This window comes from Centroberyx gerrardi, chromosome 5 (assembly GCF_048128805.1).
Source record: "Centroberyx gerrardi isolate f3 chromosome 5, fCenGer3.hap1.cur.20231027, whole genome shotgun sequence".
NCBI classification, from domain to species: Eukaryota; Metazoa; Chordata; class Actinopteri; order Beryciformes; family Berycidae; genus Centroberyx; species Centroberyx gerrardi.
Window position 1 is genome coordinate 11,429,227 of NC_136001.1, and position 22,430 is coordinate 11,451,656.

The 22,430-nt window shown below is 41.8% G+C and overlaps 1 protein-coding gene across 2 annotated transcripts in view; it reads right to left on the minus strand.

Annotated features, from left to right (window-relative positions):
* Nucleotides 1–22,430, minus strand: part of rap1gapb (RAP1 GTPase activating protein b) — a 62,204-nt gene that overhangs the window by 33,981 nt on the left and 5,793 nt on the right. For both annotated transcript variants that reach the window (XM_078283362.1, XM_071903933.2), the window contains exon 2: nucleotides 17,677–17,712. In XM_078283362.1, the coding sequence (XP_078139488.1) occupies nucleotides 17,677–17,712 (36 nt within the window). The remainder of the gene's footprint in view (nucleotides 1–17,676; nucleotides 17,713–22,430) is intronic.

Here is a 22,430-nt window from a genome sequence, read left to right on the forward strand (position 1 = left end):
AGCAAATGATCTACTGGGGATACATGGATGATTTTGCCGACTATGTCTATGCCCAACTCATCATTTAATAGGTAAGATGGCCAATTGGCCAATCTCCCAAAACCTTGATATATTGATATAAGATTGTTTTTTCTGGACAGACTCATCTAGTTTTTGAATGTTGCCTGATGAATTTCAGGCGGCAAAAGTTTACCAAAAAGGATACAAAGAATTCTGGAATTAAACCCTTCAATTAATCTGTGTGTAGCCAGCAGCTGCCTCCACAGAGCGCTGGGTCATGAGCTCTGATAAGAATTCCAACTTGCTCTAGTCCAATCATGGCTGGGGATGTGCTGCACCTGCAAATATAAATGAGCTGGGCAGCGGTGAATGCTCTGCAAACAGAATATCAAACATAAATTTGAGCAGGATGGGTCTATGCTGCAGTCAGAGACTGAGAGTGGAGAGGATCAAAATGAGTCTGATAAAGTGAGTCCAATAAAATATGTATCTCTTATATTATCACTTCTGTACTGCAGACTATAACTTCAATGCAATTTGAATTTTTAATGTCCCATAAGATATACTTGGTTTGCTCACAGGGTTTAAAAAACAAATGACAAATCATGTTATATACCATACAAACAATCATCGAGAAAAGTGCCTGTTGGTGATACCAGTGAGGGAGGTCTTATCAACTGGCACTGTTCTTGACATTTGTTTGTAGAATTATGTGATGATTAGTGCTTAGTCATTACTGATTATTCTTAGCCCACGCTTTGCCATAGCTCTAGCAAAAATGTAGTTGCATTTTAGGAGGTGGGTATACTATGATCTACCATCCAAAACAATTCAATGGTAATGGTTCATAGGTGGGTATACCCTTACATCCAGAGAAGGTGGCGATTACAATGTATACCTGCATCTACTTTCGACTACACTACCAGCCCTAGCCTTGCAGCCTTATCTGGTACACAAGTTAGTCTACAGATCATTTCTCACATTTTATTGTTAGCCCTGCAAAACCCAATCGGCCTAAATTCAGGGGCAGCCTACTAGTATGCGTCAGCATAATATTCATCCCGGGTCTAAGAACCAAATTGACATAGGGCTACAAAAAATAAATGATTAAACCAAATAAGGAAACCTCTGAAAAGAAGGAAAAAGTGTAGGATGACACATAAATAATCACAGTGAGGGTCATGTGGGAGTCTGATGCAAAGGTCTACAGAGGTTCTTGGTAAATACTGTTAGCCTTGGGCTAACAGTATTTGTGTGGCTATTGCGTGTGTGCTGGCCAAACAGATTCATAGATTTCTTTGGCAACTAAAAGATAGCCACGGGCATTGCAGGAAGAGTCAAATATCATCAGATCTAGTGCTGCTAGGAAACCTTGTCTATTAACGGTAGAGTAACCTTGTCTATTAACGGTAGAGTAACCTTGTCCACTAAAGCTGACCAAATGAGCTTTAATAGACAAGTTTTCCTCAACAATGGGACTTTGCATGGCCTGGGGCAACTCGGCCTATTTATAACTTGGATTGAAAGCACTGTTTGTGGGTTTGTAACTATGGCCAATCATCTCTATATGCAACAAGATGCAAAATAAAATCACAAATGTTTTTTTGATGGGAAATAGAGAGCCATAAATAATGATCAAGCCATAGCTAACTCTGCTTGGCCTTGTAGAACCAAGGCTAATGACAGTAAAACAGTGGTTGTTTCTGTAATTATTATAGTCTGATAACATAAATTGCACAATTGCATAATCTGCAGAGGGGGGATTGTCTCAGTGAAACAGGGCTTGATATCCCAATGGTATTTCCAATGCAAATTCAAATCAGATGGCAGGCATTTTCAGGCTGGCTTGACAGAAGCTCTTATCAGACAACAAACAAACAAACAACAAGCAAACAACAACCCACTGTTCCAGCATGCTGATCACCTGCATCAGTGAATGACTAACTATGCAGTGCTAATCACTGATCAATAATATCAATTATAATTCCAGTTATGTTGAGGTCATTCTTTAGATTTTGGATGGACTGGTCTGGCTCTGTCAACATGAACATGTCTCGTCGATCGCAGCCGGAGGTCCTCGGCCATGTCTGGATTGAAAACAAGTGCTGATTGGTCCTTTGCCATCAGGGCTCCTAGAATGATCTGCAGAAATGACTTGCCCTCGATTTTTATGTTCTACTTTTATTTTTCTTGCTTTGCTCACATTGATTTTATTGTTTGTAAAGCGATTTGTAACTGTGTTTTGATAATGAGAAGAATAAGGATATCAATATCATCAGGCTGCTCCAAAGCTGGAAACAAGAAAGCCAACAGTTGCTCCACTGACAGTGAATTGGACACTGGCTTTGCAGATACAGTCAAAGTACAAAGGGTGATTTTGCAGAGATACCGGCACATTTTCTGCTGCATAATTGTTAGCACAACAATGTAATGAAGCTCAATTGGATGTAGAAAGCTCAAAGCATTCTATGAGACCAGAAAGTCATTTTCCAATTCATTGCCAGTCGAGCAGCTCCAGGTTTTGCCTCTCAATGACATACAGATTAAAGCCTCGGTGCTCTGGTTTCTTGCTTTGGGAAGAAGTCCCTAAGGTTCATAAATATTGAATGAAAATAATATCCAGATTCTTGCTTTAAGAGTGATATCTTGCTTGGCTGCACTGTTCCTGCTACCAACACCACATAGGCAAACACAAGCTCTCTTACACACACACACACACACACACGCAAAGACAGACACACACTGAGAGAGACAAGCACACATAAACCCCTAAGCTTTGCAAGTCCACTTAGTAGAGAGCAACTAATCTAATCAAGTGCAGCAGCTAATGCACAATGAAAGCAGAGTCATTTACTCTAGATGCCAGTCAGCCGGTTCCTGTTTGTATGAGAGAGAGAGAGAGAGAGAGAGATAGAGAGAGAGAGAGAGAGAGAGAGACAGAGAGAGAGAGAGAGAGAGAGAGAGAGAGGGGTCAGGGTCCAGTATGGCATAGGATGAAGAGATCAGCGCAGATCAACTTCACGAGGAAGACTCTTCTTTATCTGCTTGAACCCTCTGTCCGTCTCTCTCCCTCTTTTATCTTTCACTCTCGTATTCACTTTGGCTGCCTCTTTCTCAATCTACACATCTCAGTTTCACAGTTTCTTCTAACCAGCCCAACGCACTCCTTCATCCCTAGCCTTTCTTACCTGTCTCCGTAGCGCCGCCTCACTTGCCGCTAAATGTTTTCCTCCTCAACAACTTGGTGCTCCTCTATGTATCGCTCCCTCCGTATGTCTGACTCAGTCTCTCTATCCTCCAACACCTGCTGTCGGAGCTCAGCCTCTCTCCTGTCAGATGATGCTGAGAGGAGCCCTCCCTCCTTCCTCCCTCTCTCTCTCCCGCCCTCCCTCTTTTCTTCTCTCCCTCTCTTTCCCCTCCTCAAATACATGCATGCATTTTCCTGAGTGTTTTTTACTCTGAGGTAAGCACAAACACTCACTCCCTCTCTTGCTCTCGCTCCCAATCGCTCTCTTTTGTTCTCTTTCTATCTCCCTCCTCGCTTTTCTCTTAATCTGTCTATAACAGAGAGCTGCCCATCCAAGCTGTTGGGCGTTGCTTTGCTTAGCATTCGCCTCACTGAGTGTGCTTGCTAATAGGAAATGCTGTTCATACAATAGGACATGTCTGGATGGAGGACAGGATCGAAGGCCAAGTTTTCAAAAAAGAGACATCTCAAAAGGCGACATCAAATCATTCTGTCCTATTATCTGCCTCTGTCTGACAGCCTGTTCTAACATCATAAAACCCCTTCTGCACAAATTAGCCCATTCATCCTATACTCCATTTGACACATTAGTGGCAGGCAGTTAGCTGAAAAGCTTTCAAATGCTGCAGATTCTGTAGCACACTCAGGTATGATGGAGAAAATCACTCGCTCAGCCCACAGAGGAATAAGCACAGGTCAATGTTGTCCTATGTATTATGGAGTCGTCACATTTTCCTGTTTGGGGGGGGGGAGGCTCAACCCATAAGCATAACGCAGTAAAAGACATCACTAGTCACTACATGCACAGTCACAACAAATTACAGTCTTCCACAGAAGGCATTCACTGGATCTCAGTCCATTCTGAAGCAGATTAATGCTGCAGTGCGCCTGTTCACCTCAGTGGCAAAGCCAACTTTCTGTTCTCATCACCAAACCTGGGTCAAATGGTCTCTGCAAATAATTATTTAACCTTCATAGAGTTACAAATCAGATACTTCTACCATCCAAAATAAAGTTAGCATATCTATCTATATATTACATGATTTAAATCTCTGGGAGCTGGTTTCACTGGGTGCTTTTAAAGCTATGTTGAATTGGAGGCAGACACATTCAGGCTGTCGATGTTTTCATTAGCTAATCTATTTGCCCCTGTGTGCTCCTGGACTCGATGTTGACTTGCCTATTTTTAGCTACGGTTATTGTTGCTTCAGAGTGTGATCCTTATATTCACTCTTGTGATTTGTACCTTTTATTGTCTGTAATTTGTTACATGTTGTCTGTCTGTAACATGCTAACTGTACTGCTGCCTGTCTTGGCCAGGACACACTTGAAAAAGAGATTTTTAATCTCAACAAGGCTTTTCCTGTGGCCAGTTGCATAAAGCTAGTTTAAGACTAGTCTAAGCCTTAGACTGGTCTTAGATTCTCAGGTTACTGTTTCATACAAGATGGCAAAGAAGAAGAGAGAGTCTTTAGAGACAGAAACAACCTGTTAGAGATCTACAACAATCAAGAAATTAGGAACAGGTAAATATAAGTGTCTATAGCAAGTCTGACTTAAGGTCACATTTAAGTCTAAGACTAGGTCTATCTTTATGCAACTAGCCCCTGGTTAAATAAAGGTAAAAAGACATTAAAATATCAATGGGAATGGCTCATAGGTGGGCCTACTCTTAAGTCCAGAAAAGGAGTTTATGTATTCAGATTCAAAACAGTTCAGAAAAGAGTCACGTAAGTTGCAAAAATGTCCTGAATTGACTTTCAAATTATTTGCTGTTACTAACTTCTAGCACTCAATTGCACAATTGCATGACAATTGCATTGTCATGTGTGGCAATTTCACACATCTGATAATCCAAGCAGGTAAAAACAAATGCTAAGAACTATTTGCAAACATGATTTGACCCATGTCATCACCTTACCAGATGTGCTCCACCTTCCGGAGAAGGGTGACAGAGAAGCTCCTGGATCTCAAGCCCATCCTTCCTCCTCCTGTCCCCCTGCCCTGAAGCATTACCTCTGGCTGCAGATTTAGCTACTTGCTGGTGTTACAGTGGTAGTCCTGACTGTACCAGGACTACCAAGCTGGTGGTAGCAGTGCCAATCGATAGGCTAGACCGCAGGCCCCAAAAAAAGCCCATTGGTGGATGTGAGCCAAGCCTTTTGGCGGCCTGTTGGCTCATCCACACCCTCGTGTAAGTATAATGTTTCAGGTAGCTCAGAGCTAGCTTAAGCTCTTTGTTTTGAATACACTGCCTCTTACACACACACACACACACACGCATACCTTCACACACAGTCATACTTGCCACAATGAAAGGAACCCACAAATCCTGTTTTCTTTTTTCCTTTACTGTTCAGGAGGTTCTGGGTTACACTGGATATCCTACATGGTTTCCCTGCTCACCCAAGGAAGATAGAGTTACCCCAGGGAGGGCTGGAACCACCTGAGTGAGACAGAGGCCATGCTCAAACAGGCGGAGATAGAGCATGAAGCATGCAGGGTGAGTGCAATCAACACCTTTCTGCCCGTTTAGGGCTTCTGAGCTGACAGTGGGGTGGAGCTGGAGATGAAAGGGGATCTTTGCTAACACAGAGGCAGAACAAAATGGGAGTCAAACCAGGTCATGGGTGGAGGTGGACTCAATAAATCTGCAGTATTTTTTTTTTTCGAGTTTGTGAGAATCCACTATAGAATTCTCATGCTAATCAGATGGTGTGCAATTACAAGAGCAATTGTATGTGGGTCATGCCGAGACTGATTTTTTTCATTTCTCATTTCATTAGTTTCTCAGTCCCTCGCTCTCTCTGTGACTGCCGGCTCCCCAATCTCTGCGCAGTCCTCTCCCGAGGCAGCCTGACTAAATTTTACATTTACACATCTTCTTACTGCAGATGACACTCAAAGAATCAGAATCAGGATCATTTTAATCGCCAAGGAATTTGTCTTGGTGACTTTGGTTCAGAGACATGTTGACAACTTAGTTTCGCAGTACATACTGACACCCACGGTACAAGGACAACATGAATGCAGTGCAAGATGACTGATATGGCTGACATGACATGTCAGTCGAAAGAAGGGTGAAGTTTGCACACAGCAAGTCAGTGAGTGTAGCTCATTGTCAGCCTTCTCCAAAACAACTGAAGTGGCTGGGTCCTGGTTCTTTAGAGTTCCAAAAAGGGCAAAAAATTACCATAAAATGAATTCAAACTGCGTACGCTGCATAATCAAATGTTCTGCAGCCAAGCAACTGCACTAGCAATTTTGAGTCCAAAAGACCAATAGCTACACGAGTATTTAGCGCAAGTCATCACTGTGAACCATTATTTAGCTCAAGTCTTCACTACTTGCATGCACCCACATGTGCGTGTTCACGCTCTGATGGACATCCGTTTCTGTGTTTACACTCCTACACAGAGATCCACTCTGCTCCAAGTGACTTAAAACGCTAACCGCTACCTGACTTTCAAACAAATAAGGAAAAATGTCTGATCGATAGAGGACAATTCTTTGCCCAACCTTATTTATTTGAACCTGAACATATACGGACAATGAACTCAGACAGATGGACGAAGCAGCAGCAACAGAAGCTCAACCTGACCCTCAGCCAGAAGCGGGAGAGAGCGTTGGGAATCTGGTGGTGTAATTGTGGGATATGTCAGGCAATGCCAGCATAAGAAGAGAGCCTTTGCTGCACAGAATGGGATTTGCTCATGCTACCGCTCGAGGAGCTGGATAAATAGTATATTTCTACGCTTCACAGATGCGGGCGGGTCCGGAAAAAATAGACCAGAAGGGGAAAAAGAATGGTTCCCGTCTGGTTCCCGCACCGTGTCCACGTACGGTGGACACAGAAACACTGAATAAAACGGCTCTGTGTCCAACACGCGCACGTCTAAAAACTGGATCAAAAACGCATATTGGGGACATCGGCCTAGGCAAGGGAAGCGATGCTGGTCGAGAGTATGCATTTACCTCTGCATAGGAGTGTAAACACAGAAATGGGGAAAGATTGCATGGTCACATCAGAGTGTGAACGCATTCAAAAACAACGGTTTTAGTGAAGACTTGCGCTAAATACTGGTGTAAATGTAGGTCTTTTGAGAATGTGGATAAACAACTTCATCGGTGTTTCGACTGACGTGAGGGTGAGTAGATAATGACAAAAATTTCATTTTTGGGTGGACTATTCCTTTAAATGGTATAAACACCAGAGAAGGTAATAAATTATGGTTAGCTAACAGTTAGCCTAGAGGGACTGGAATCAAATTTGTTTTGACTTGCCCCGCTCCCCCGTCGCAAAAATCTCTAACCTGGCGGGATGACAGGTTACCAAAACCCTCTCCAATAAACAAGCTTCTTGTAAGTCCATGTGACTTCTGTTTACAAGTTCTGGTTTGATTGTAATGGGGCAGTGTAAACAAACCAAATACAAAAATGCAACAAAGTAAACTTTTCCACTATGGTGGGGCCCAAAGAAAACAAACTGTAGGTGTAACTCTGTGCATTCGAGTGTCATGAGAGACTCATGCAGGGGAGCTAATAGTGTTAGACACTCCAAAACAATCGGTGCCTTAGTAAGAGAGAGAGAGAGAGGTTTAAGAAAGGGAGGAAAAGTAAGAGAGAAGGAGGTGTAAGGTGACACTGAAAAAGGGAATAAATATGTCTAAGTAGCTCTGATCAGGCTTGGGGCTGTGGGACTTGGCTGTGGCCCTCGTTCCCCTTTTACTCTGAGAATCTGGAACAGTAGGAAAGGAAACACTTCTTCAACAGAAGGCCAACAACAGCGCTGTCAGCATTCCCAGAACCCCACAGGCTCTCATAATTACCTTGTGTTTGGGTGGCCCTCTCTATTGATTTTGGCAACATTGGACCTGGACCCAGACTGAGTGCGAAGCCACAGGACAGTCAGAGAGACAGGTAGCATAAGGAGGGCAGGCTGTAACCCGGCCCCACTACACCCAGGCTAATACACCACAGCACAATACTAATCACGATTTCCTTTTCAGATCGCACTTGACTTGACGATCATTTTTCATCACACGTTTTAAATTATTTATGTGGATTCACTAAATAAAATTCTAATTCACATTAAATTTAAAAAAGGGTCTACCAGAGGACAACAAAAAAAATGTAACCTCTACTTCATTTATGACGGCAATGGGTGAGATGTTAAAAGCGAGTTAAATTGCATTTTTCAAGCACAGAGCTGTAGCCTTTGTTTTTCCCTCTCGAAATGAGAACACACACACACACACACACACACACACACACACACACACACACACACACACACACACACACACACACACACACAACTAAAGATCGGGAGTACCTGTATTTTTAGACACGGAGGGCTTGATTTCGCAATGAAACAAAACAAACTCAGTTGTACACTGAAATCCACCTTTAATATTTGCTCCAGGGAAAGCCAAGGAACAATCAACATTACCAGCTATTTATTTCCTTATGATATAGCATCCATTTTCAATTATTTCTCAGTTGGATAGGTAAGATTACTTCTCTGTAGCAACAGGTTTTCAAAATTTAAATCCTGAAGAAATTCTTCATCCTGAATTGATTGACTAGCAAGTGGATTGAACCCAACCTGGCTCTGTGGTGTTTCTGTCTGCCCAGGTGACTAATTGGGTGATTAGAGTCATTAAGTGGACATACAGGGCTGTCAGCAGCTGCTCAAGGTAGACATGGTGGCTGCTGACTGTAGGGCGCACAACACCCCCCACCCCCCCCAAAAAAAACAAAAAAAAAACAATCAGAACAATAAACAACCTGGCTGGCCATATGCTGCTACCTCAGCTAAACAGAGAATGAAGCAGAAAATTTGAAAATATGGATATAAAGAATTGTAGTTCCATGAGCGATTTGAATCACCTGGATACGGTTATAGTGGAGCATAAACCCAGCTTGATACTCAAAGTTGTTCCGTTTGCATAGGTGCAATGAAGTGTGTTCATGACTTTGTGGGACATAAAAATTGAAGGCACTTTCCACTGCTGACGACATCCTCGCCGTTCTATAAACCACGCTCTACCTGTCACTCGTCGCTCTCTGATGTGACATCAGCACCAGACATTATATTTTCCCCTGCTACTTTTACATTTCCCAAAAAAAAGAATGCACCGCATCTCATCCCCAGTGACGACCTCTGTCTCTGAAATGCGTTTAGAAATATGAAGTTGACGCACAGACATTCATTGTGTACCTCGCCATAAAAATATGAGAAATTCTGGTTTATTGTTCCATTCATGAACAATCTTCACAGTGCGTCAAAGCGAACCACACACGCCCGAGTGAGGCATAACTCATACTGTACTTGAATGGGTGACGCAGGAAACCCCACCATTTCCTCCATTGCTATTCTTGTTTGTTCTGTGTCACCCTCCTCTTCAGTGAAGTACAGTGGTTATTTGAAGCGCTGACATCATCTTCTCCCCTCGTCTCCTGAGCTCAGGCTGTAATGGAGCTTGATTAGATGGAGTCGACCTCCTGATAGTTGTAAATGGCAACTACTGCAAGGAACATTACCCCCTCAATAGGTCTGAGCTTATCAATTAATTAGCTAAATACATGTATACTAAAAGGGGAGGCTAATGAAGTGCATATGGGATGAATACGGACATGCAGGCATGTCGTGTGTGTGTGTGTGTGTGTGTGTGTATAATCAGATGTGTATGCATGTGTGTCAATCACTGCAAATCAGTTCTAGATTACGACGCTTTCTGCCATTGAAATGCTTAAGGACAATGAATTGAGTATAAAGCAGCTTGCATGCATTGCAGAAAAAAAAAATCCCTTCAGCTCGTCCATTGAAGCAAAGTAACCCAAGGCATATCCAGTGGATTGGAAAAGGTTTCTTCGATTTGCTTTGAACTCCTGCAAAAGCCCCCTGAAACTTTTCGTCCTTTTTCGGCACACTGTTTCATGTCAATCTGTTGGCGTGATTGCATGGTGTTCACCGCTCAACAAATCATTATGCCATTCAGTGTGAGGAGGGATCGGGATGGTTCAGCATCGAGTCTTACAGTAGGGTATATTATAGGCTGCTTCAGATGGATAGTTCGCCATGTCTCTCTCCAGCCCACTTCTGGGACTATCATCTCCCCACTGGTAGGAGGACTTAGATAGTCGCTGACTAAATTCTTTTTTCACATTGTGATGATAAAATAAGAAACCATACTCCTTTGTTGGGGGTGGATGTAATTGATTTTCAGCCAGTGAGTAATAATGTGGAGGATTTTCTATCATAATACAGTATATATATATATATATATATATATATATATATATATATATATATATACTGTCATATATATATATATATATATATATATATATATATATATATATATATATATATATATATATATATACTGTAGGAATGAATTACAGAATATACCTGTACGAGATCTGGATCAAAGCAAGGAGTGGAGAGAAGGTGGAAAAACAGTAATAACTGCAAATGGAAAAAAGTGTGTGTGTGAGTGTGTGTGTGTGTGTGTGTGTGTGTGTGTGTGTGTCCAATAGACTCTCCCATGGCAGCTGCAGTCTAGCATGTATTTAATGGAACAGGTGTGTTGAGTAGCAGGGGAACCCCATCTGCTAAAATGACCTTCATCCTCACCGCACTGCGCTCCGACTGTGTCATCTGCACAACTTGCACTAGCAGACCACATTGCAGCTGCATCGGGTCATGATGTTTTCCTCTGTGAACCCACTGTGGACCAGACGCACCTGTCTGTCTGGGTCACAACGGGGGTCTCTCTTTCTCGCCTGTTCTCGCTGCAACCAAAATAGCACACTGCCAGTCCATAACCTAACAGTCCCAATGCCATTTAATCACCATAAAACTCCACTCGTCTGGCTCTGTGAGCGCTCTGCAATCTATAAGCACTCCCATTAACAGAGACACAACCCGGGTTCAGTGAGTGCTGCTGTCCCCCACTTTAAATGATACCAATAAAGTCCATCCCCTTAGGTTCTGGAAGGATTTTCTCTGTACTCACTGTCTGCCTCTGGAGATAATTTACATTAACCACATGAATTTTACTATGCAACCCCAGACCAGAGGTTTTCCACAATCATAAAACAATTGCATATTTTACCGGATTGAGCATCTGTTATTAGAAAAAACTTCTTTCAGAATAGAGGTTGTGGCCCGAGTAACTGACCTTAGTCATCCTTTTAATGTGGAGATATCCTGAAATAATGAATAAGTTTAAATATTAAAACTGTACTAGTCAACTTCGCACATTGGCGGCACCAACTGGCAGTGAGAGGTAACTGAAAAATCTGAAGGGATGAGAGAGGGAAAAGATCGGTCCAGCTTTCTCTCAGCGGAGCACTCAAACTGTTTAGGTAGGAGACGAAGTTTCGATTCGTCACTTTCTGTGGGTGGACAAGTGACCATACCTGATACCAGAATTTCACCTGGGCAAAAAAATTCAAATAGGGCAAAATCTATGGGTTCTCAATGAGGGGGGATGGGATACTCTTCTCTATTGCAGCCCCACTTTGTGATTTAGGCTGATAAGATGTGTATTCTAGGGACTATTGTTGTGTACAGTATAAAGTGGTCAAAATGGCATTTATCTTCCATGGATCAACCAAAATTGGCCTTTTATCAGGTTATTTGCATATGAGTTGATTTACCAAGGTGCACTGAAAAAAACAGAGATATTAATAGAATTTTCAGACTGACCAGGTGAATCCAGGTGAAAGCTATGATACCTAACTGATTTCACCTGTTAAATCCACTTCAATCAGTGTAGATGAAGGGGATGGGACAGGATAAAGGAATTTAAGGCTTGAGCCAATTGACACATGCATTGTGTTTGTAAGGAGAATGGGCAAAATAAAGGATTTTGAGTGTCAAGAACTGCTGCTGGGTTTTTCAAGCTCAACAGTGTGTATCTGGAATGGTTCACCACCCAAAGGACATCCAGCCAATGGCAGGCCAGGGGCCAAAAACGGCTCATTGATGAAAGAGGTCAAAGGAGGCTGACACGAACTGTGCAGAGCAACAGACAGTTTACAGTTAGTCAACTGAAAGTCGAGTACAACATTGGTGAAAGACCGATAAAAGAACGCACAACTCGTCGCGCCTTGACATGTATGGGGTGAGGCAGTCGATGACCTTACAGAGCTCAAAGAAACAGCAGTTGCCGTGGGCTAAGGAACAAAAACATGCTGATGAGAGGACCAAAGGGTATGGAGTCCATAAATCTATCATACTGTGTGTCAACACTGCAGGCTGGTGGTGGTGGTGTGATGGTGTGATGGGGTGGGGTGTGTTTTCATGGCACACATTGGGCCCCTTGGTAAAAGTACAGCAATGTTTGAATGCCACAGGATAACTGAACATCATTGCCAGTCAGGTGCATCCCTTCATGACAACAGCTATCCATCTGCAAATGGATTTTTCCAGCAGGATAATGCCTCGTGCCAGAAGGCTAAGATTGTCCAGGAATGGTTCCATGAACATGACAATGAATTCAGCCTAATGCAGTGGCCTGCCCACTCACCAGATCTCAATCCAATTGAACAACTGTGGGATGAGATGGAGCGAGCTATTCAGGAGTAGATATTCACCACCAGCCAGCTTAACGTAACTGTGGGAAGCACTGGAGTCAGCATGAGCCAGCATCCCTGTGGAACGCTTTCAACACCTTGATGAGTTCACACCCCGACAAACTGAGGCTGTTCTGAGGGCAAAAAGGGGTGAAACCTAATACTAGGAAGGCATGCCTAATGTTTTGTATATTTGTACATTTACTAAAGCCTTTCATGGCAAGGCAAGACAAACTTTATTTATATAGTACATTTCATACACAAGGCAAATTCAATGTGCTTCACATTAAACACAAAAATACACATTTTTTGTGGGTGAAAAAAGTAGCTAGTGCAAAACCAATGACATAACTCATAAGCAAATTGTCCTGCCATCTATCACAAGTCTTTGTGCTGACTTTGAACATCACAAATGTTTTTGTACCTGCTAAAGGTTTTAGTAAATCTGGGCCTCATTTGGCAGATGCCTTTATCCAAAGTGTCTAACAACATGGCAAGTGTACACATTTTTCTTGTTTGTTCCACTGTCAAACCCCTGACCAAGGCACTGTGAGAGCCTTGATCTGCCCATTGAGCGACACTGGACTACTCTATTCATCCTATCTGCTTTCCCCTCACGACCCTGGCTCCTATATTAGGATGGAGAGCGGCCATTAACGGCAGTCTCTTCGGCTCACTCTTCCTCATCGTTCAGCGCTGAGGAGCACTTCATTACCACCTGGCTCCTCATGTCAGTCAGAGGCTTGCCCAGGCGCAGGACCTGGCACCGCTCAGAGGGGATGGCCGCAGGGCAACAGGCCGACTTCCAGCTGAGCACACACATACATAACACACTGTCTCAAAGAGAAGAGGGGTCCTTAAGGGATGTCCCCAATCAAATGAGTAATACGTTAATTAAGAAGTCAATTTATTTTATAGTTAGAAGAGAATGGGAATGCTGATCATGGTGTTCTACTTTTATTGCTGCACCCCTAGACAGTAATATAACAGTAATACCATGCACCCCCCCTCCCCTCCCATATTGTAATTGTATATTCATGTCATACTGCACACACTATAAAATTGAGTGGAGAATGGAGTTGTTAGGGACAAATCACTTTTCCACATCCACAATAACAACTCATGCTGAAATGCCATGGCATTTATTCTGGCCTCCTTATTGCAGCACAGCAGGAAGCATTAGACTGACGAGGATAAGCACCACCATTATCGAGAGCAATCAAGTTAATGAGTGTTTAATTGGGAACACTGTGCTGCGAGCGTTACAGCACAGTAAACTGTATGTTCTCACCTTTCATGTTGAAGTGCCACTCCTTTGCCCGCATGGTGCAGGGCTTCTTAAGTCACATCAACAAACAAGTGAATGTGCACCAGGGTGAGATGATGAGAACACTGGTGCAGGGCAAGAGTGACAGAACAATGTGGGCGCTCTCTTCTCACACACAAACAAACGCACGCATGCACAAGCGACCTGACACACAACACACACACACAACACACACACACCTGGCTGGTTGAGGATGATGATGTGATGGATTCGAGGCAGTAGTGGCACATGGCAGGAGATCCAGTAAAGTCAATTTTTAATGACAGAGACACTCTGGTTTGAAGCCACTGTCGTAAATCTGGGTGACATGCTGGTATTCTTAACACACTGGCAGTGTGACAAACTGGGTAATGGAGATGGAGAGACCCACACACAAACTTCCCCGCGGATAAGGACTGAGACATTTCCTAATTAAGTCATAAACCCTCTCCAGAGTGGTTCATGGCAACAGCAACAGAAAATCTGATGCTTCTTCCAATTTATATTTTTTTGTCATAAGTAAAGAAGGAACGCTTCACAAACATAATATAAGATTCATATAATATATTGTAAGCTCGTTTCTCCCTGGGACACAACCTACTGGATTTGAACTAACTCCTGAAGAATTCACCCCCAGCTCCCAATACAAATGAATTATTAAATAGTATGTATCTTGATGATACGGGGCTTTTTAATCAAAGTGCAGGTAGAGGCTGATGGAATACACAATTGGCATAATGACTCTGTGAGTATAATTAGAGAGCTGGGCTGTGGATCGCTACAGCAGCTAGTGCACTGCCCAGCCCTCCGGCTCCATTAGCATGCGCTACAGACCCGTTTGCAGCTCTGAGCAGAAAACTGAATCCGCTCTTAATTAAATTCAGCAGGAGTGCGGGGCGTGTATTCCCCTCTGATGATCCTGCAGAATCATCCTTTGCACCTTCAATTTCCCCCGTTCCACCATGCCCTCCCATTGTCCTTTCCACATCTATTATGACCCAGCTTTATATGCCGATAGTACATTTGAAGTAATGATGTTGTGAGCAAAATAGAAAATTGTTCAGTCGCTGGTAAGCTAACCAATAGCCTTGCAAATAAAAGGATGAAATCCCTGTAAACAAAAGAACACGTTCCAATGCTTTATTGCAAATCAGACAGACAGACAAAAAGGCAGGTACACACACACACACACACACACACACACATACACACACACACAAAGACGCAAATCTTCACCCTGGCAGAAAGGTAGAAATGTAATCATTACATAAGCCTCCCTCACTCTGTTCCTTTTCCTCAGTCTCTTTAAATCTTTATCCATCTATCATCTCTATCCTTACTTCAACTCATGGATGGGCCAAGCCCATTGCTGGCCCGGCCAGTATGCTGCTCTAGGCAAAATAGAAAAATGCTGCCAATTACCCATGATAATTACAGCCAATAACCTTAGTTTATAATGACACTGACATTTGATGACATTTTTAAAATTTGTTGCCTTACCAAGATGGAATTAATTGATGTATGCATGTTTTATAGGCATACATTATCCATAATAAAAGAGAGAATAGTAAATAACTTGCTACTGTGTGTATGTGTGTGTGTCCAGCCTATTCTGCATGCATTATAAACATATAAATATGTAATTTTGCCATTTACCCTATGCACTGGGAAAGTGTGTGTGTGTGTGTGTGTGTGTGTGTGTGCTTTAGATTATAAGATTAGTCAATCCTAGTGGTTAAACTGATCACCCAGTGCTGTTGTTAGCTAAACTGTCACTGTGCAGTAAGTTTACCTGGAGTCCCTGAGTTCAGAGGGCCGGTGTCTGGTGGCAGGTAACTGCCAACTTCCGACACCTGAGGCTCTAGCGCCCCAGTCACCTAACTCCTAACCATCTAACTCAACGGGCCGGCTGTGACTACGCCACCTAGGGGCTCCAGAGCGAGCTCGTTCTACACACACACAACCCACCTCTAACCCTCCAGCCCAGTGATTCATTCTACCCTGTATAATGCACATCAGCCCCATCAATTACCCACTAGAGCTAAACAATTAATCTAAAAAAATAAATAAAATCGCAATATGAACCTCTGCAATTTCCAAATCGCAGAGGCTGCAATTAATTGCTTAAGAGAGAGAGGGGCGTCCAAAATGGATTTCTAAACAAGGTGTTTTAGTGCTGTGGGTAATCTTTGCTCCATGAGTACAATATTGGTGAAAACCTTTCATCATACTCAAACTCAGTAAATCCTGCACACATCTGACATCTATTTTTTTTTAACAAAATAACTTTTCATTAAACAATTTCAAATTTCTAAAAAAAAAAAATTATGACAAGAAAAACTGTTTAAATCGCAATTGCTATGTATAATTAATATTATAGATAACTGAACTACTATAGTATGAAACTTTGTATGCAAGCGTGACTACAAAGCACCATTGCTAATATCAATAGAACATGGCATCATCTCAAAATGATATAACAGAGACGGGAGTATAAACGTACATAGCTCACAGCATCACAAATAAATGGGTTCATACTGCAGTGGAATATTAATGGGAAACTGCATATTTATCTTGGTGTGAAAGTGGTGCTGCCAGTCTTTGAGGCCCTTGGTTGTTCAGATCTCGAGGGCGTGTGCCCTGCATGCCCAGTTGGTAATCTGCACATGCTTCTGCTCCCTGTCTCCCACCATCTGCTCTTGTCCCTGTATTTACAGTGCACAGTCACACATTCTCTTCTCCACGCTGGGAGACTACCTGCCAAGTAGGGAACATTACATGCTCCTCTGTCTCCATTCTGATTATCTGTGCAGATGTTCTGGTCCAAAGCTAAAGGAGCAGGTTTTCTCAGTAAGAAAAATCGTTTTATGCACATCGAAACTCTTTCAACAGGAGACAGGAAAAGGCCAAATTCAGGGAAGGTCGGCGCACTGTTTTACTGCTCTCAAATTATGTATTAAATGAACTGGTGACAATGCAGACACAGTCTTTGTCAGCCTCCACCCTTATTAACCCTGACTATGTCCAGCTCATCATGTTGTCACTACTTTATTTAATAAAACACATGAGGGTGAAGGGGCATGCCTTCATTAAGATCTCTCACTACTTTCCTCCAGCATGAGACTGTTTGCAAGCATTATAGTGACAGACAAATCAAAGACTAGTTGTATGCACTTCATGCTGAGTCAACTGGCTGTCTGCATAAGACAAGTATGGCAAATGTATTCTTTTTTTGCTGCAGCACACAAAGGTGGAGTGCAGCACATGCACGAAGCCAGCCATACTAGAAGTGAACAGGAGTGAAACAGTAGGATAACCTGAATGTTGACATATTGGGTGCAATCTTAACGGTCGACGGTTGAAGTCAGACATCTAATCAAAACTGGGGCAGGTTGAGTGGAATAGGAAAACAATCTTGCAACCTACGTCTCCAAAACTTCAAAAAATTGCAAGGGAAGGGAATGCTGGGAGCATCCAAGCATGAAACACAGTTTTCTGATGTATAATGTTGTTTTTCAGGAGGCAAAGGACTCACCATAAGCTTCTGGTCCTGGAGAAGGTCTTGTCCACTCTAAAGAGAAATAAATTGACAGTAGATTAAGCTCGGTTCCCACCCGGACTAATATTCAAATGTGATGAATTCCTCTGGAGTCTTACAGTGCAAGGCAAAACATTGTTCAGCAAGATGTGTTAAGTGGCTGCAAATGAGGCGTGACATCTGTGTTTTACATATGAACTGATACTATGAATGCATGAGTGTAGTCTATATCACCCACTGTCAAATAAGGTTATTAAAAAGACTAATGCTGATATGATTGCGTTATGTCGATTAATTGATTAGTCGATTGACAGAAAATTAATTGATTTATAATTTTGGTAATTGATTAATCGTTTTAGGCATTTATCAAGTAAAAAATACCAAACATTTGCTGGTTGCAGCTTCACAAATGCTAAAATGTTCTTGCTTTATTCATTTTATAATGATATGAAATGGAGAACTTTGGGAATTTCTTTGGCTGCTGGTCAGACTAAGTAAGTAATTTTAAGAATCACTTTGGGATCTGGTAACTTGCGATGGGTATTTGTTATTGTTTTTGACATTTTATAGACCAAATGATTAAAAAAAAAAACAATAGATTCATTGATAATCAAAGTTGCAGCCCTAAAAAAAGACAATTGCATAAAAAGCACTGAGGTTGTAGATACCCCTATATCTTGACATGTTATTGCTATTGGTATTGATACTGAACATTTTCTTATTGGAGTAGAAGGATTTTTTATTTAGACAAAATATCAGCAGATACCAGAGCATCTCTAACCTTCACCACATTCACCTTTGCTTTATCGTGAGCCAAGCCATTACCATATCAGTGATTTAATCAGGAACCTCAACTGTGAAGATCCTTATCATTATTATTCAATATTTTGAACCGCATAGACCAAAATGAGCGCCCATGAACTCAGATTAATGAGGCCCACATCTCCTTCCCTCCTCTGCTCCCTTTCTTCCCCCCACTTCCTCTATCTCCTCCTCTGCCTGCCAGCCAGTTGCTGAGTACATCCAGAGTGGCGTCGTCTCGTCGGCGAGAAGGACGGCTGGCAGATGTGCGAGGCGGGCAGCCAGGGCTCCAGAGTCTACAAACGTCTGAATGGAGCGGCGCCCAAACAGTACGGGCACAATCAAAAGTAAAGAGTATATGGATCAGAGCCAAATGTCGCACTTGATATAGGAGTCAACTGAGGCAGCAAAGACAGCAGGTAAAAGAATATCAGCAGATTTGGATAGAATAAAGAGGAATTGTTGTGTTACTGCTAAACACATAGAAGAGGTGACATGAGAGATGACAGAGAGAGAAAGAGAACATGTATCTACACTACCAGTCAAAAGTTTGGCCACACCACATTTTTCTTTATTTTTACTATTTAATAGTAAAGACATTGGAACTATGAAATAACACAAATGGAATTATGCAGTGACCAAAAAAGTGTTAAACAAATCAAAACTATCTTATATTTTAGTATTAGTTTAGCTATATAAGTAGCCACTGTTTGCCTTGATGGAAAGCAAAGGCTTTGGAAAGAAATTCATACACAGGCATCAACTTCACTATTTATATTTGTCTAAAAAACAAATTTCAAGCATTTAAGCATAAGCCTTTAGATCAAAATGGCTTTAAGATAATGAAAAACATAGTACATTCAATCAGGTGTCCAAACTTTTGACTGGTAGTGTATATAAGAGAAATTAACTGCCAGAAAGAACTAAAGATGAAGAGAAAATGAGAGAGCTGAGAGCCAAAGATGGAAAGAAAAAGTGGTTTATTCTACTGGCTGTTTTCCATTGTTGTTGCAGTATATTCACAGGGGGAAAGGAGTATTTGGTGGTTGGCGCTGCTGTTGCATTTACCCAGCATACCAATCAAGCAGGGCAAATTCTCCTACCTGGATCAATCTCTGGAGCCGTGTCAGAGTAAACGCTGACTGTGGCCAATCAATCTGCCGCTAATCACCGCTTATCCCTTCCTCCCCAAGGATAAGCCAATCAAATAATTGCCATTGTCATTCAATGCCGACACACTCACCAGTAGCAGCTACTCAGTCAACAACAAAATGAAAATACCATAATGGTAATCAAAGCCATTCTTCTGAGAGCCTCGCACCTCAGAGTGGGTGAGGAGAGAAAAGGTGACTTTGCAAATTGAAGGTTGTTTAAGGTAGCTATATTCAGCGATGAGTTAGAGACTCCACTTCAGATCCCTGTAGGGTTATTACTGGATTATCTAAGTAATGTTTCATCCTCAAAGGAATGTCCCCAGTTGTTCTAGTTTTTCCTTTTCCAAAATGTCTCAAAATGCCACATTTATCCCCACGTGTGATGACAAATTGTGTGCCTTTGGCATGTCCAGTAGGTCTATACCATGCATTATGCATGTAGGTGAATGCTACAATGCCAATAATTCTGCATCCTATTCGCATGCAGCTAAATGCCAATATCAATCTGTTGACATTGACAGGAGGCATAGTTTATTGATCATTCCTTCCCTTACCTCTCCTCATGCGCAACCTTTCAAGATGATAAATGGGATGGGCGCCAATGTCTGAAACCATTGAGATTTATCCATTTATCCATCTCGGACCTAGGAGAGCATACACTTACTGCACATCTCATGTGATTTACTATCATCTTCATAAAATATTCATCTTATTCAGTTTTATAATGATGTATTCATGTCTTGTGGATGGTTTGGGGCGGATTAGCACAGAGCAGACAGTGTAATCTGTGTTTTAGCGTGTAGGATACATGGTACACTGCTGTAGGTGCAGTGGTGCAACATTCAGTAGCATGCCTACACCACTGGGTGGCAGAATAGAGCTGGGTGGTCAGAACTGAGCTGGCTACATTTAGTAATATAGTATCTCTATATCTTTGCATGTCTCTCTCTTTGCACTGATATCCATCTCTGTATCCGTCAGCTTTATCTTTCTCTCTGTGAATCTCTGTGCCTCTAGCCTCTCTCTCTCTCTCTCTCTCTCTCTCTCTCTCTCTCTCTCTCTCTCTCTCTCTCTCTCGTCTAAAAACTGGATAAAACCTATGGGAGCGTATGAGATGATGTAAGAAAATGAAACAGCAACAAGAGTATCTGGAGCCAAACATGTTATTTCATGAACCTACTGCAATGCATTCTCTCACACAGAAGATAAAGTCAAATGGAATACCTAGTTTGAACACCAGCACACTGACACCATACTAGATACTAGATTAGTATCTAGTATGGTGTCTACTAGTATCTAATAGTCTCATGACTTGACATTCAAACATTGACATTATGTTTGTTGCTGTCAGACATCAGCTAAGGGCTTTGCTCTTTTGCTCTTTTGGTTGTTTGTTGCCCAGTGTTGAGAATGGAAATATTAGGTTGTCAGTCAGCGATACGGTTGGTGACCATCTTCCTGCTGACACAGCGATGCTCTTTGTTTTGGTGTTAACAGCCAAGAGTGGGAAACAGGCTGGCACATCAACTACACCTCTATCTACCATGGAGGCACATGACACAATACAAAAACAATAAAAAGGTAAAACAATGTGGTATACACCTACAAAGAAAAAAAAAAGAAACACTTAGCAGGCAAGTGTTTCAATTTTATCAGGAATATTTAATGCTATTGTAAATCAGATTATTTGACTGGATCTGATTTCATGGCAATATGACTTGTTACAAGATATGATAAGAAAAAGCCTTGACACGACAAACTCACTTTTCACAATTTTCCATTTTTCATGTAGATGTCTTCAAACATGCCACAGTATGGGTTATGTGTTCTTGAAAGCAGCTCAATTATCTCCCAGTGCAGTACGATCATTCCACTTCAAATGTGTTGAAATAAGCTTGGTGAGTGTGAATACAAGAAAATATCACTTGCTGATTCCTGTCTTGTAGTGTATACTAATCACAGAAATCTTTCGAAAGAGCATCAAATGGATTTTACTGGCAGACGAGAAGGGGGGCAGACCACTTAAACCACAGTTTGTCATTCTCTACCACGAAAACTGATGGGGAAACTGAGGAAAATTCAGCTTCTCAAACAGAATGTTCTATTAACTGTGAAATGTGAGGAATCAATATCAGACGCATTACTAAGCTAGCCGTATTCATCAAGATTTCTGTGAGCAGAAGTGGGAACAGTGTGACCATTCAGATCATGATGAACAAGATTTTCAAGAGCACCTCATTAATTATACTACATCAGCACTCTTCCTCTGCAAGGCTTGATAAATAAGGGCTGTTATGAGCTGTTAAGTTCACTGTGTGAGGGTCCAACATGTACAGTAGAGTACAATTTATCAAACTGTCTGTCAGTGACTTACAATCTCATACCAGACAGTTACTGATTTAACAATATGCATCATCTTTTTTTGACTTTATTTCTACTTTGATTTTACATATAGTGTGCGTTATATATAATCTTCTACTCAAAGATGGTAGTGAATCAGATCAGAATTTCACCAGCTAATTTAATGTCTTAGCTGCCATCACAGTTTTTAGAATAATAAAGATTATTATTATTATAAAAAGGCTATTAGTAGGATGCAAGCCTATGGTGCAAATGATGTGACAGTGAGAATATAAGTTTGATTCATCATTAGGGAAAAGTTGAAAAATTGCCAATTCGTCCTGATGGTGATGCTATTCAGCATGACGAAATGTGTCTGACGCACTTTGGGGTCCCTTGCAAACAGGTAGACCTGTGTCTGTGTGAAGTTTGGATGGTCTAGCATAAAGCATGTAG